Source organism: Somniosus microcephalus, unplaced genomic scaffold (assembly GCF_052327205.1).
Source record: "Somniosus microcephalus isolate GS21.2 unplaced genomic scaffold, FLI_Smic_1.0 unresolved_chr1, whole genome shotgun sequence".
Lineage (NCBI taxonomy): Eukaryota > Metazoa > Chordata > Chondrichthyes > Squaliformes > Somniosidae > Somniosus > Somniosus microcephalus.
In genome coordinates, this window is record NW_028225179.1 from 31,411,079 (window position 1) to 31,425,815 (window position 14,737).

Sequence of the window (14,737 nt, forward strand, 5' to 3'; positions counted from 1 at the left end):
GTTTGGAATGATTTGTTCACTCACACACAACTCAATACTAGCTCCAACACTGGGAATGTTGACTTGTCCCCGTTTCTTCTATAGATACTAGATCACATCTCATGTTTCTGAATGTTTGGAATGATTTGTTCACTCACACACAACTCAATACTAGCTCCAACACTGGGAATGTTGACTTGTCCCCGTTTCTTCTATAGATACTAGATCACATTTCATGTTTCTGAATGTTTGGAATGATTTGTTCACTCACACACAACTCAATACTAGCTCCAACACTGGGAATGTTGAATTGTCCCCGTTTCCTCTATAGATACTAGATCACATCTCATGTTTCTGAATGTTTGGAATGATTTGTACACTCACACACAACTCAATACTCGCTCCAACACTGGGAATGTTGACTTGTCCCCGTTTCTTCTATAGATACTAGATCACATCTCATGTTTCTGAATGTTTGGAATGATTTGTTCACACACACACAGCTCAATACTAGCTCCAACACTGGGAATGTTGACTTGTCTCCGTTTCTTCTATAGATACTAGATCACATCTCATGTTTCTGAATGTTTGGAATGATTTGTACACTCACACACAACTCAATACTAGCTCCAACACTGGGAATGTTGACTTGTCCCCGTTTCTTCTATAGATACTAGATCACATCTCATGTTTCTGAATGTTTGGAATGATTTGTACACTCACACACAACTCAATACTAGCTCCAACACTGGGAATGTTGAATTGTCCCCGTTTCTTCTATAGATACTAGATCACATCTCATGTTTCTGAATGTTTGGAATGATTTGTACACTCACACACAACTCAATACTCGCTCCAACACTGGGAATGTTGACTTGTCCCCGTTTCTTCTATAGATACTAGATCACATCTCATGTTTCTGAATGTTTGGAATGATTTGTTCACACACACACAACTCAATACTCGCTCCAACACTGGGAATGGTGACTTGTCCCCGTTTCCTCTATAGATACTAGATCACATCTCATGTTTCTGAATGTTTGGAATGATTTGTTCACTCACACACAACTCAATACTAGCTCCAACACTGGGAATGTTGACTTGTCCCCGGTTCTTTTAATAAACAAGTGAATTTCTCTCTCACTATTTCAAATCCTCTTTCCTTTTTCTTGCTAATACCTTTTTCACTATTTCTTCAATCTTCTGTTTCAACTCCAGCATTTTTATTAATTCCTCTCTCTAGTCTCCGATCCGGATATTTCCCACTCTCCAGTCACATCCCGATACCCTCCCACTGCTCCATTCACCTTTTCTGTAAAACCATTAATGTTGGTCGGTACAGATCGCGGCCGTCCCTTCCCCTCTCACTGAACTCACTCGAATGCCCCAAGACCGTGAACACTTCCCTCCTGCTCCAGCCCTCAGCCACACATTGACCAGCCTCATATTACCCGTCTTAAGCAGCCCAGTGCAAAACAATCCGGAGATCAACAGCTTGAGGCCTGGTTTCTTAGTTTAGTGCCTCAGTCTCAATAGTCCCTCTATAAATGTATTTCTATCCGTGTTACTGGCTCTGACCATTGGCTATTTTCTGCTCTCCTTTCCTGCCCAGAGGTGGTCCCACCAGTCAAGGATGTTCTTCCCTCGGCACCAGGGAGGTAACTAACCATTCAGGACCTGCTCAGGGCTACAGAAGAGGTTGTTTATTCCCCCGACTATACAATCTGACACCAGTCCCGCTCTCCTATTCCTGGGCCCCACCTGCCTCTCACTCTCACCCCGCTGGGTGGCCTCCTGCTCTCTGGGGCCACACTGTTTGCTCAAGAATATGGTCCGGAGTCACTGTCTCTCTCCACCTTACAGTCCCCAATACCAGGTATCTATTGGACAGTTCCAGTACTCAGGGGCTCCCTCCACCTGTGACTGTGATCCTCTGAGTCACTGTCTCTCTCCACCTTACAGTCCCCAATACCAGGTATCTATTGGACAGTTCCAGTACTCAGGGGCTCCCTCCACCTGTGACTGTGATCCTCAGTCACTGTCTCTCTCCACCTTACAGTCTCCAATGCCAGGTATCTATTGGACAGTTCCAGTACTCAGGGGCTCCCTCCTCCTGTGACTGTGATCCTCAGTCACTGTCTCTCTCCACCTTACAGCCCCCAATACCAGGTATCTATTGGACAGTTCCAGTACTCAGGGGCTCCCTCCACCTGTGACTGTGATCCTCAGTCACTGTCTCTCTCCACCTTACAGTCCCCAATACCAGGTATCTATTGGACAGTTCCAGTACTCAGGGGCTCCCTCCACCTGTGACTGTGATCCTCTGAGTCACTGTCTCTCTCCACCTGACAGTCTCCAATACCAGGTATCTATTGGACAGTTCCAGTACTCAGGGGCTCGCTCCACCTGTGACTGTGACCCTCTGAGTCACTGTCTCTCTCCACCTTACAGTCCCCAATACCAGGTATCTATTGGACAGTTCCAGTACAGGGGCTCCCTCCACCTGTGACTGTGATCCTCAGTCACTGTCTCTCTCCACCTTACAGTCCCCAATACCAGGTATCTATTGGACAGTTCCAGTACTCAGGGGCTCCCTCCACCTGTGACTGTGATCCTCTGAGTCACTGTCTCTCTCCACCTTACAGCCCCCAATACCAGGTATCTATTGGACAGTTCCAGTACTCAGGGGCTCCCTCCACCTGTGACTGTGATCCTCTGAGTCACTGTCTCTCTCCACCTGACAGTCTCCAATACCAGGTATCTATTGGACAGTTCCAGTACTCAGGGGCTCGCTCCACCTGTGACTGTGACCCTCTGAGTCACTGTCTCTCTCCACCTTACAGTCCCCAATACCAGGTATCTATTGGACAGTTCCAGTACAGGGGCTCCCTCCACCTGTGACTGTGATCCTCAGTCACTGTCTCTCTCCACCTTACAGTCCCCAATACCAGGTATCTATTGGACAGTTCCAGTACTCAGGGGCTCCCTCCACCTGTGACTGTGATCCTCTGAGTCACTGTCTCTCTCCACCTTACAGTCCCCAATACCAGGTATCTATTGGACAGTTCCAGTACTCAGGGGCTCCCTCCACCTGTGACTGTGATCCTCAGTCACTGTCTCTCTCCACCTTACAGTCTCCAATACCAGGTATCTATTGGACAGTTCCAGTACTCAGGGGCTTCCTCCACCTGTGACTGTGATCCTCAGTCACTGTCTCTCTCCACCTTACAGTCCCCAATACCAGGTATCTATTGGACAGTTCCAGTACTCAGGGGCTCCCTCCACCTGTGACTGTGATCCTCTGAGTCACTGTCTCTCTCCACCTTACAGTCCCCAATACCAGGTATCTATTGGACAGTTCCAGTACTCAGGGGCTCCCTCCACCTGTGACTGTGATCCTCTGAGTCACTGTCTCTCTCCACCTTACAGTCCCCAATACCAGGTATCTATTGGACAGTTCCAGTACTCAGGGGCTCCCTCCACCTGTGACTTTGATCCTCAGTCACTGTCTCTCTCCACCTTACAGTCCCCAATACCAGGTATCTATTGGACAGTTCCAGTACTCAGGGGCTCCCTCCACCTGTGACTGTGATCCTGAGTCACTGTCTCTCTCCACCTTACAGTCTCCAATACCAGGTATCTATTGGACAGTTCCAGTACTCAGGGGCTCCCTCCACCTGTGACTGTGATCCTCAGTCACTGTCTCTCTCCACCTTACAGTCCCCAATACCAGGTATCTATTGGACAGTTCCAGTACTCAGGGGCTCCCTCCACCTGTGACTGTGATCCTCAGTCACTGTCTCTCTCCACCTTACAGTCCCCAATACCAGGTATCTATTGGGCAGTTCCAGTACTCAGGGGCTCCCTCCACCTGTGACTGTGATCCTCTGAGTCACTGTCTCTCTCCACCTTACAGTCCCCAATACCAGGTATCTATTGGACAGTTCCAGTACTCAGGGCCTCCCTCCACCTGTGACTGCAATGTCCCTCTAGATGGTCACTCATTTCCCTCTTTGTACACAGCCCCTGTCCTGTTCCCTCGACCTGTGAGAGCTGAAGGTTCAGGCAATAGATCTGGACCTTTTGTCGGGGCAGAAGTTGTATTTAAAGAGTTTTGTGAGCCTACCTGTGTCCATTCTCATTCTTCTTGAAGATGTTGGATCTTCTCCCCTGTCTGGACCTTCAGCCATGGTGGTGACAGGCGTTCCCAGGTTCTGATGCTCTGTAACAAATATAGCATTAATGGAGGGCTAGACAGAAATATTAATGAGAAGGAGAACATTGCCTTGTTAACATGATATCAAGTCCCTCCTCCCCCATCAGTACAGCAGCTGGTAGCTCTGGGATCTCAGAAAACACCATGAATGTACAACTGGTGGATGTGACTGCTGTTTTACAATCAGAATCCTCCATTTGTGTTTGAGCCCGCACACGTGCGTCCATTGAAACTATCAATCAGCGGCCTTTCCTTTCCCCACTGTGGAAATGCAAAAGCGATTCAGTTAATTCAGTACCAGTTTGAGTCTTTGTAAAATTCAGTACTTTGCTGTTTCACTAACGCTGCCACTAGTGGAATAAACACACAACAGCAACAGAGGGGCAAGGAGAATGTGTGAGAAATGATTAGTGGCAACATAATAGGGAACACTAACGCCTTTTATAAACATATAGTGAAAGAATAGTCCAAGGAAAGGTGGGGCCGATTAAGGACCAAAAAGGCAACCATCTTGTGGAAGCAGAGGGCGTGGCTGAGGTACTAAATTAACACTTTGCATCCGTATTCACTAAAGGAGGATGCTGTCAATCATACAGTAAAGGAGGAGGTGGTAGAGAAATTGGACGATGAACTAAAACGGTTGGCAGGGCTCAAAGTAGAAATGTCACCCGCTCTGCCACAATCTTCCAATCCTTGGATATGGGAAAGGTGCCAGAGGACTGGAGGGCTGCAAACATTACTTCCCTGATCAATAAAGGAGAGTGTGATGAACCAACTAACTACAGGCGACTCAGCTTAACATCGGTGTTGAGGAAACTCCTCGGGACAACATTTCCGAAACAAAATTAACTGTCACTTGGAAGAACAGACAAAATGGATTTTTTGTAAAGGCAAATCAAACCTGGCTGACTTGAATGAGCTAATGGATGAAATTGGTTCTTTACCCTAACACACGGAACAGCCATGGGGACCAAATTCGCACCCCAATATGCCAACATCTTCATGCACAAGTTCGAGCAAGACTTCTTCACTGCACAGGACCTCCAACCAACGCTATACACCAGATACATAGATGACATTTTCTTCCTATGGACCCATGGCGGAGAATCACTGAAAAGACGACACGATAACATCAACAAGTTCCATCCCACCATCAAACTCACCATGGACTACTCCTCAGAATCGGTTTCATTCTTGGACACACTAATCTCCATCAAAGACGGACACCTCAGCACTTCACTCTCCCGCAAGCCCACGGACAACCTCATGATGCTCCACTTCTCCAGCTTCCACCCTAACCACGTTAAAGAAGCCATCCCCTATGGACAAGCCGTGCAAATACACAGGATCTGCTCAGACGAGGAGGAATGCGATGGACACCTACAGACACTGAAAGATGCCCTCGTAAGAATGGGATATGGCGCTCGACTTGTCGATTGACAGTTCCGACGAGCCACAGCGAAAAATCGCATAGACCTCCTCAGAAGACAAACACGGGACACAACCAACAGAGTACCCTTCGTCGTCCAATACTTCCCCAGAGCAGAGAAACTACGCCATGTTCTTCGCAGCCTTCAACATGTCATCAATGACGACGAACACCTCGCTAAGGCCATCCCCACGCCTCCACTACTCGCCTTCAAACAGCCGCCTAACCTCAAACAGACCATCGTTCGCAGCAAATTACCCAGCTTCCAGGAGAACAGCGACCACGACACCACACAACCCTGCCACAGCAACATCTGCAAGACATGCCAGATCATCAACACAGATACCATCATCACACGTGAGGACACCACCCACCAGGTACATGGTACATACTCATGTGACTCGGCCAACGTTGTCTACCTCATACGTTGCAGGAAAGGATGCCCCGGAGCATGGTACATCGGCGAGACCATGCAGACACTGCGACAACGGATGAACGGACACCGCGCAACAATCACCAGGCAGGAGTGTTCCCTCCCAGTCGGGGAACACTTCAGCAGTCAAGGACATTCAGCCTCCGATCTTCGGGTAAGCATTCTCCAAGGCGGCCTTCGAGACACACGACAACGCAAAATCGTCGAGCAGAAACTGATAGCCAAGTTCCGCACTCATGAGGACGGCTTCAACCGGGATCTTGGGTTCATCTCACACTACATGTAACCCCACATGATGTAGGGTCATCCAGACTCGAGTCGTCGTTGGCTTGTTCCCTCTACACAGATGTGGCCGGACCTGCTGTGATTTCCAGCAAAAAAAGTCTTTTGTCTGTTTTTTGTTTTTCCATACAGACCCCAGCATCTGCAACATTTGACCCCTTGTGACCCCACCTCATTGTTCTTTGATGTAATGTTTTCCTGACTGACCTGTTTGGACACCATTCACACCTTTGATTGCTGTGATTATCTCTGCCGAGGTGTGATAAATGGCAGTTAGAAAGATTACCTGTAATCATCTGGCATTATTCTCTGACTATATAAGCTGTGTCTATATGCATCTCTCCACTTCACCTGACGAAGGAGCAGTGCGCCGAAAGCTTGTGATTTCAAATAAAGCTGTTGGACTATAACCTGGTGTTGTGTGACTTCTTACAACAAAATTGGAGCCAATGATATTAAAGGAGCAGTGGCAGCGTGGATACTAAATTGGTGAAGGGACAGAAAACAGACAGTAGTTGTGAACCGATATTGTTCACACTGGAGGGAAGTTTACAGTGTCCCCAGGGGGCGGGATTAGGACCACTGCTCTTTTTGATTTATTTCAGTGACATGGACTTAGGTATACAGGGCATAGTTTAAAAGTTTGTCGATGACACGAATCTCGGAAAAGTCGTAAACCGTGAGGAGGACAGCAGAAGACTTCAGGAGGAAATAGAGACACTGGTGAAATGGGCAGACACATGGCAGGTGAAGTTTAATGCAGAGAAGTGTGAAATGCTGCATTTTGGAAGGAAGAATGAGGCGATGCAATTTAAACCAACTGGTACAATTTAAAGGGGTTGCAGGAACAGTAAAACTTGGGGGTATAGATACAGAAATCTTTGATGGTGGCAGGACAGGACGATAAGGCTTTTAGAAACGTATATGGGAGCATTGGCTTTATAATTAGAGGCACAGGAACATAGGAACAGGAGTAGGCCACTCATTCGTTCCAGCTTGTTCCTCCATTCAATTCGATCATGGCTGAGCTGTATCTTAACTCCATCTCCCCGCCTTGGTTCCATATCCCTAAATACCATTGCCTAACACAAATCTATCAATGACAGTTTTGTCATTTTCAATTGACCGAACCTCAACAGCTTCTTGAGGGAGAGTGTTCCAGATTTCCACTACACTGTGTCTGAAGAAATGCTTTGTAACATCACCCCTGAACGGCCTCGCTCTGTGGTTAAGGTTACGTGGACCCCTAGTTCTCTCTGCCCATCCACAGTTCCTAACTTCTAACATCACCCCTGAACGGCCTCGCTCTGCGGTTAAGGTTACGTGGACCCCTCGTTCTCTCTGCCCATCCACAGTTCCTAACTTCTAACATCACCCCTGAACGGCCTCGCTCTGCGGTTAAGGTTACGTGGACCCCTCGTTCTCTCTGCCCATCCACAGTTCCTAACTTCTAGCATCACCCCTGAACGGCCTCGCTCTGCGGTTAAGGTTACGTGGACCCCTCGTTCTCTCTGCCCATCCACAGTTCCTAACTTCTAACATCACCCCTGAACGGCCTCGCTCTGCGGTTAAGGTTACGTGGACCCCTCGTTCTCTCTGCCCATCCACAGTTCCTAACATCACCCCTGAACGGCCTCGCTCTGCGGTTAAGGTTACGTGGACCCCTCGTTCTCTCTGCCCATCCACAGTTCCTAACTTCTAACATCACCCCTGAACGGCCTCGCTCTGTGGTTAAGGTTACGTGGACCCCTCGTTCTCTCTGCCCATCCACAGTTCCTAACTTCTAACATCACCCCTGAACGGCCTCGCTCTGCGGTTAAGGTTACGTGGACCCCTCGTTCTCTCTGCCCATCCACAGTTCCTAACCTCTAACCATTTAGAACATTCTCTGATCGATCCTTTTTAGGTCCAACGTGAATGAGCTCATTTCTTTCTGAAGTGAGGGGAGTGCGACAAACTCGCTCAATCCACTCCAGGAGGGTGGGTTCTCCGGCGTTCTGAATGTTATTTAATATTGGTGTCACGAGTCTAACGCCCTCGAACGTCTATGTGGACACGGTGTCAAGATGTAATGAGAGTGGGAGGAGGCTCCCGTGGAGTATAAACACAGCATAGACCACTAGAGCCGAATGGACTGTTTCTCTGCTGCAGTTTCGATGTAAATCTAATCTGCCCCGAACTGTCACAAACTCCAATCTCTGTGACTGTGACCATGGTGTGTAACCCTTCCTTGTCCAGTCAATATAGTCTCATCTGGCATCCTTTTCCATGTCATGGCCTCCATTGTCCATCCCATAAAACTGTTCTTTAATTCGCTAATGGCATCTGGCATCGCTGGCAAGGCCAGCATTTATTGCCCATCCCTAGTTGTCCTCGAGAAGGTGGTGGTGAGCCACCTTCTTGAACCGCTGCAGTCCGTGTGGTGAAGGTACTCCCACAGTGCTGTCAGGGAGGGCGTTCCAGGATTTTGACCCAGTGATGATGAAGGATCGGCGATATATTTCCAAGTCAGGTAGGTGTGTGACTCGGAGGGGAACTTGGAGGTGGTGGTATTCCCATGCACCTGCTGCCCTTGTCCTGCTAGGTGGGAGAGGTTGCGGGTTTGGGAGGTGCTGCCGAAGAAGCCTTGGCGAGTTGCTGCAGTGCATCTTGTAGATGGTACACACTACAGCCACGGTACGCCGATGGTGGAGGGAGTGAATGTTTAAGGTGGTGGACGGGGTGCCAATCAATAGGCTGCTTTGTCCTGGATGGTGTCGAGCTTCTTGAGTGTTGTTGGAGCTGCACTCATCCAGGCAAGTGGAGGATATTCCATCACACTCCTGACTTGTGCCTTGTAGATGGTGGAAAGGCTTTGGGGAGTCAGAAGGTGAGACACGCGCCACAGAATTCCTAGCCTCTGACCTGCTCTTGTTGCCACAGTATTTATGTGGCTAGTCCAGTTAAGTTTCTGGTCAATGCTAACCCCCAGGATGTTGATGGTGGGGGATTCGGTGATGAAAATGCCATTGAATGTCAAGGGGAGGCGGTTAGACTCTTGCTTGTTGGAGATAATCATTGCCTGGCACTTGTGTGGTGCGAACATTACCTGCCACTTATCAGCCCAGACCTGAACGTCGGCCAGGTCTTGTTGCATGCGGGCATGGACTGCTTCATTGTCTGAGGAGTTGTGAATGGCGCTGAACACACTGCAGTCATCAGCGAACATCCCCATTTCTGACCTTATGTTGGAGGGAAGGACGTTGATGAACCAGCTGAAGATGGTTGGGCCTAGGACACTGCCCTAGGGAACTCCTGCCTCGATGTCCTGGGGCTGTGATGATTGACCTTCAACCACTACAACCATCTTCCTTTGTGCTAGGTATGACTCCAGCCAGTGGTGAGTTTTCCCCCTGATTCCCATTTACTTCAGTTTTACTAGGGCTCCTTGATGCCACAGTTGGTCAAGTGCTGCCTTGATGTCAAGGGCAGTCACTCTCACCTCACCTCTGGAATTCAGCTCCTTTGTCCATGTTTGGACCAAGGCTGTAATGAGGTCGGGAGCCAAGTGGTCCTGGTGGAACCCAAACTGGGCATCATTGAGCAGGTTATTGGTGAGTAAGTGCCGCTTGATAGCACTGTCGATGACACCATCCATCACTTTGCTGATCATTGAGGGTAGACTGATGGGGCGGTAATTGGCCAGGTTGGATTTGTCCTGCTTTTTGTGGACAGGACGTACCTGGGCAGTTTTCCACATTGTCGGATAGATGCCAGTGTTGTAGCTGTACTGGAACAGCTTGGCTAGAGGCGTGACTAGTTCTGGAGCACAAGTCTTCAGCACGATAGCTGGGATGTTGTCGGGGCCCATATCCTTTGCTGTATCCAGTGCAGTCAGCCATTTCTTGATATCATGTGCAAACAGTATGTTTAAATCTGAGACACTGATTGGGACAGGGAGGGAACAGAATTCCTGGCAGGGGCCAAAGACCAAGTCTTTGGTCTTCGCAATGTTTAATTGGAGAAATGTGTAGCTCATCACAGATGGACGTCGGACAAGCAGCGTGAGAAAGCAGAGTCAGTGGAGGGTTCGAGAGAGCTGGTGGAGATGTGGAGCAGAGTGTTGTCAGGGTACATGTGAAAGCCGACCACTTGTCTTCGGCTGTCTCCAAGGGGTAGCACGTAGATGAGAAATAGGAGGGGGCGAGGATAGATCCATGGGGAACTCCAGAGGGAACAGTGCGGGAGCGGGAAGAGAAGCCATTGATGGAGATTCTCTGGCTACGACTGGATGGGTAAAAGTGGAGCCAAGTGAGGACAGACCCACTGAGCTGGACAACGGGGGTGAGGCCTTGGAGGATGTTGTGCTCGACCGTGTCAAAGACGGCAGAGGTCGAGAAGAATGAGGAGGGATAGTTTATCATGGTCACAGTCTCATAATGTGACGACTGGGACTTTGGTTGCTGCCATTTCAGTGCTGTGGCAGGAGCAGAAACCCGATTGGAGAGATTCAAACATGAGGCTGTGAAAAAGATGGGCAGAAATTCGGGAGGCGGCAAAACATTGAGGAAAGGGAGGCTGGAGATGGAGATGCTCCTGCCTGACTCTTCACCCACGTGTCAAATGGGACGAGTCTCTGATCAAACCCTCCTCTGTGAAATACACAAACCTTATTTGTGATTCAATGTTATAGAAACAGTTAAATTCATTTCACTTTTACAGAATATTCCACGGACTCTGGCTGGGCGACTGGAATCTCCCAGTTCCACCGGAGCAGTTTGCTTGTATCAGGCTACAGAGTTAGAGCAAAGCTTCTGATGTTCTCTTTATACCAAACTGTCTCAGAAAATGCAGCATCGTCACCTCCTGTGTTACATGGAATTAACAGCAGAGAAACAAGCTATTCAGCCCAAGTGGTCTGTGGCACTTTATGGTCCACACGAGCCTGCTGCCAGCGCTCTTCATCTACCCCCATCAGCATAACCTGAGATTCCTTTCTCCCTCATGCATTTATCAAACATCCCATTCAATCCACCTTTTATTTGCAGTGAGGCTCAGCAACATGGAACTTACCTTCTGACCGATCCTGTACAATTCAAGTGATGCTGATCCTCCGTCCCCCCACGGCCACCCACCCCCCTCAAACTGGCTCAGCCCTCTGCCACCTCACTGGCCCAGATACCCGCCCCCTCCACTGGGCCAGGCCCCCGCCGCCCCCTCCGCCCCAGCACTCCGCACCCTCCCCGCCACACTGGCCTTGGCCGCCGCACCCCACACCCACTGGCACAGCTCCACGCCCTAATGAAAAAGTAATGGATAGCATTAGATTGAAAGAAGAAGCTTATAATGTTGCAAAGAATAATAGTAAGCCTGAGGATTGGGAGAGTTTCAGAAACCAGCAAAGGATGACCAAAAAATTAATAAGGGTAAAAAATAGAATGAGAAAAGTAGCAAGAAATATAAAAGCAGATAGTAAGAGCCTCCACAAGTATGTAAAAAGGAAGAGAGTAGTAAAAGTAAATGTTGGTCTCCGAGAGGCTGAGACAGGAGAAATTATTATGGGGAATAAGGAAATGGCAGAAACGTTAAAACAAATATGTTGCATTTGTCTTCACAGTTAGCTCTGATGAAGTGGAATCTGTATGGGTAGAATTGAGAAATACCAAGGGGCAGAAAACATTAGTGGGAGTGGTATATAGACCTCCAAACAGCAAGGCAGAGGTTGGGGATGGCATTAAAAGGATGCCACTGTCTGATCTCACTGGGCCCATCCTCCCCGGGTTACACACTGTCTGATCTCACTGGGCCCATCCTCCCCGGGTTACACACTGTCTGATCTCACTGGGCCCATCCTCCCCGGGTTACACACTGTCTGATCTCACTGGGCCCATCCTCCCCGGGTTACACACTGTCTGATCTCACTGGGCCCATCCTCCCCGGGTTACACACTGTCTGATCTCACTGGGCCCATCCTCCCCGGGTTACACACTGTCTGATCTCACTGGGCCCATCCTCCCCGGGTTACACACTGTCTGATCTCACTGGGCCCATCCTCCCCGGGTTACACAGTGTCTGATCACACTGGGCCCATCCTCCCCGGGTTACACACTGTCTGATCTCACTGGGCCCATCCTCCCCGGGTTACACACTGTCTGATCTCATTGGGCCCATCCTCCCCGGGTTACACACTGTCTGATCTCACTGGGCCCATCCTCCCCGGGTTACACACTGTCTGATCTCACTGGGCCCATCCTCCCCGGGTTACACACTGTCTGATCTCACTGGGCCCATCCTCCCCGGGTTACACACTGTCTGATCTCACTGGGCCCATCCTCCCCGGGTTACACACTGTCTGATCTCACTGGGCCCATCCTCCCCGGGTTACACAATGTCTGATCTCACTGGGCCCATCCTCCCCGGGTTACACACTGTCTGATCTCACTGGGCCCATCCTCCCCGGGTTACACACTGTCTGATCTCACTGGGCCCATCCTCCCCGGGTTACACACTGTCTGATCTCACTGGGCCCATCCTCCCCGGGTTACACACTGTCTGATCTCACTGGGCCCATCCTCCCCAGGTTACACACTGTCTGATCTCACTGGGCCCATCCTCCCCGGGTTACACAGTGTCTGATCTCACTGGGCCCATCCTCCCCGGGTTACACACTGTCTGATCTCACTGGGCCCATCCTCCCCGGGTTACACACTGTCTGATCTCACTGGGCCCATCCTCCCCGGGTTACACACTGTCTGATCTCACTGGGCCCATCCTCCCCGGGTTACACACTGTCTGATCTCACTGGGCCCATCCTCCCCGGGTTACACACTGTCTGATCTCACTGGGCCCATCCTCCCCGGGTTACACACTGTCTGATCTCACTGGGCCCATCCTCCCCGGGTTACACACTGTCTGATCTCACTGGGCCCATCCTCCCCGGGTTACACACTGTCTGATCTCACTGGGCCCATCCTCCCCGGGTTACACACTGTCTGATCTCACTGGGCCCATCCTCCCCGGGTTACACACTGTCTGATCTCACTGGGCCCATCCTCCCCGGGTTACACACTGTCTGATCTCACTGGGCCCATCCTCCCCGGGTTACACACTGTCTGATCTCACTGGGCCCATCCTCCCCGGGTTACACACTGTCTGATCTCACTGGGCCCATCCTCCCCGGGTTACACACTGCCTGATCTCACTGGGCCCATCCTCCCCGGGTTACACACTGTCTGATCTCACTGGGCCCATCCTCCCCGGGTTACACACTGTCTGATCTCACTGGGCCCATCCTCCCCGGGTTACACACTGTCTGATCTCACTGGGCCCATCCTCCCCGGGTTACACAGTGTCTGATCTCACTGGGCCCATCCTCCCCGGGTTACACACTGTCTGATCTCACTGGGCCCATCCTCCCCGGGTTACACACTGTCTGATCTCACTGGGCCCATCCTCCCCGGGTTACACACTGTCTGATCTCACTGGGCCCATCCTCCCCGGGTTACACACTGTCTGATCTCACTGGGCCCATCCTCCCCGGGTTACACACTGTCTGATCTCACTGGGCCCATCCTCCCCGGGTTACACACTGTCTGATCTCACTGGGCCCATCCTCCCCGGGTTACACACTGTCTGATCTCACTGGGCCCATCCTCCCCGGGTTACACACTGTCTGATCTCACTGGGCCCATCCTCCCCGGGTTACACACTGTCTGATCTCACTGGGCCCATCCTCCCCGGGTTACACACTGTCTGATCTCACTGGGCCCATCCTCCCCGGGTTACACACTGTCTGATCTCACTGGGCCCATCCTCCCCGGGTTACACACTGTCTGATCTCACTGGGCCCATCCTCCCCGGGTTACACACTGTCTGATCTCACTGGACCCATCCTCCCCGGGTTACGCACTGCCTGATCTCACTGGGCCCATCCTCCCCGGGTTACACACTGTCTGATCTCACTGGACCCATCCTCCCCGGGTTACACACTGTCTGATCTCACTGGGCCCATCCTCCCCGGGTTACACACTGTCTGATCTCACTGGGCCCATCCTCCCCGGGTTACACACTGTCTGATCTCACTGGGCCCATCCTCCCCGGGTTACACACTGTCTGATCTCACTGGGCCCATCCTCCCCGGGTTACACACTGTCTGATCACACTGGGCCCATCCTCCCCGGGTTACACACTGTCTGATCTCACTGGGCCCATCCTCCCCGGGTTACACACTGTCTGATCTCACTGGGCCCACCCTCCCCGGGTTACACACTGTCTGATCTCACTGGGCCCATCCTCCCCGGGTTACACACTGTCTGATCTCACTGTGCCCATCCTCCCCGGGTTACACACTGTTTGATCTCACTGGGTCCATCCTCCCCAGGTTACACACTGTCTGATCTCACTGGGCCCATCCTCCCCG

At 50.7% G+C, this 14,737-nt stretch overlaps 1 protein-coding gene across 1 annotated transcript in view; it reads right to left on the bottom strand.

Annotated features, from left to right (window-relative positions):
• LOC147094563 (NACHT, LRR and PYD domains-containing protein 3-like) overlaps positions 1 to 4,221 on the bottom strand; it is a 64,111-nt gene extending 59,890 nt beyond the window's left edge. The window contains exon 1 of the mRNA XM_085974394.1: positions 4,106 to 4,221. Coding sequence (XP_085830520.1) covers positions 4,106 to 4,169 — 64 coding nt within the window. The 5' untranslated portion in view covers positions 4,170 to 4,221. The remainder of the gene's footprint in view (positions 1 to 4,105) is intronic.
• Between the last annotated feature and the right edge of the window lie 10,516 nt (positions 4,222 to 14,737).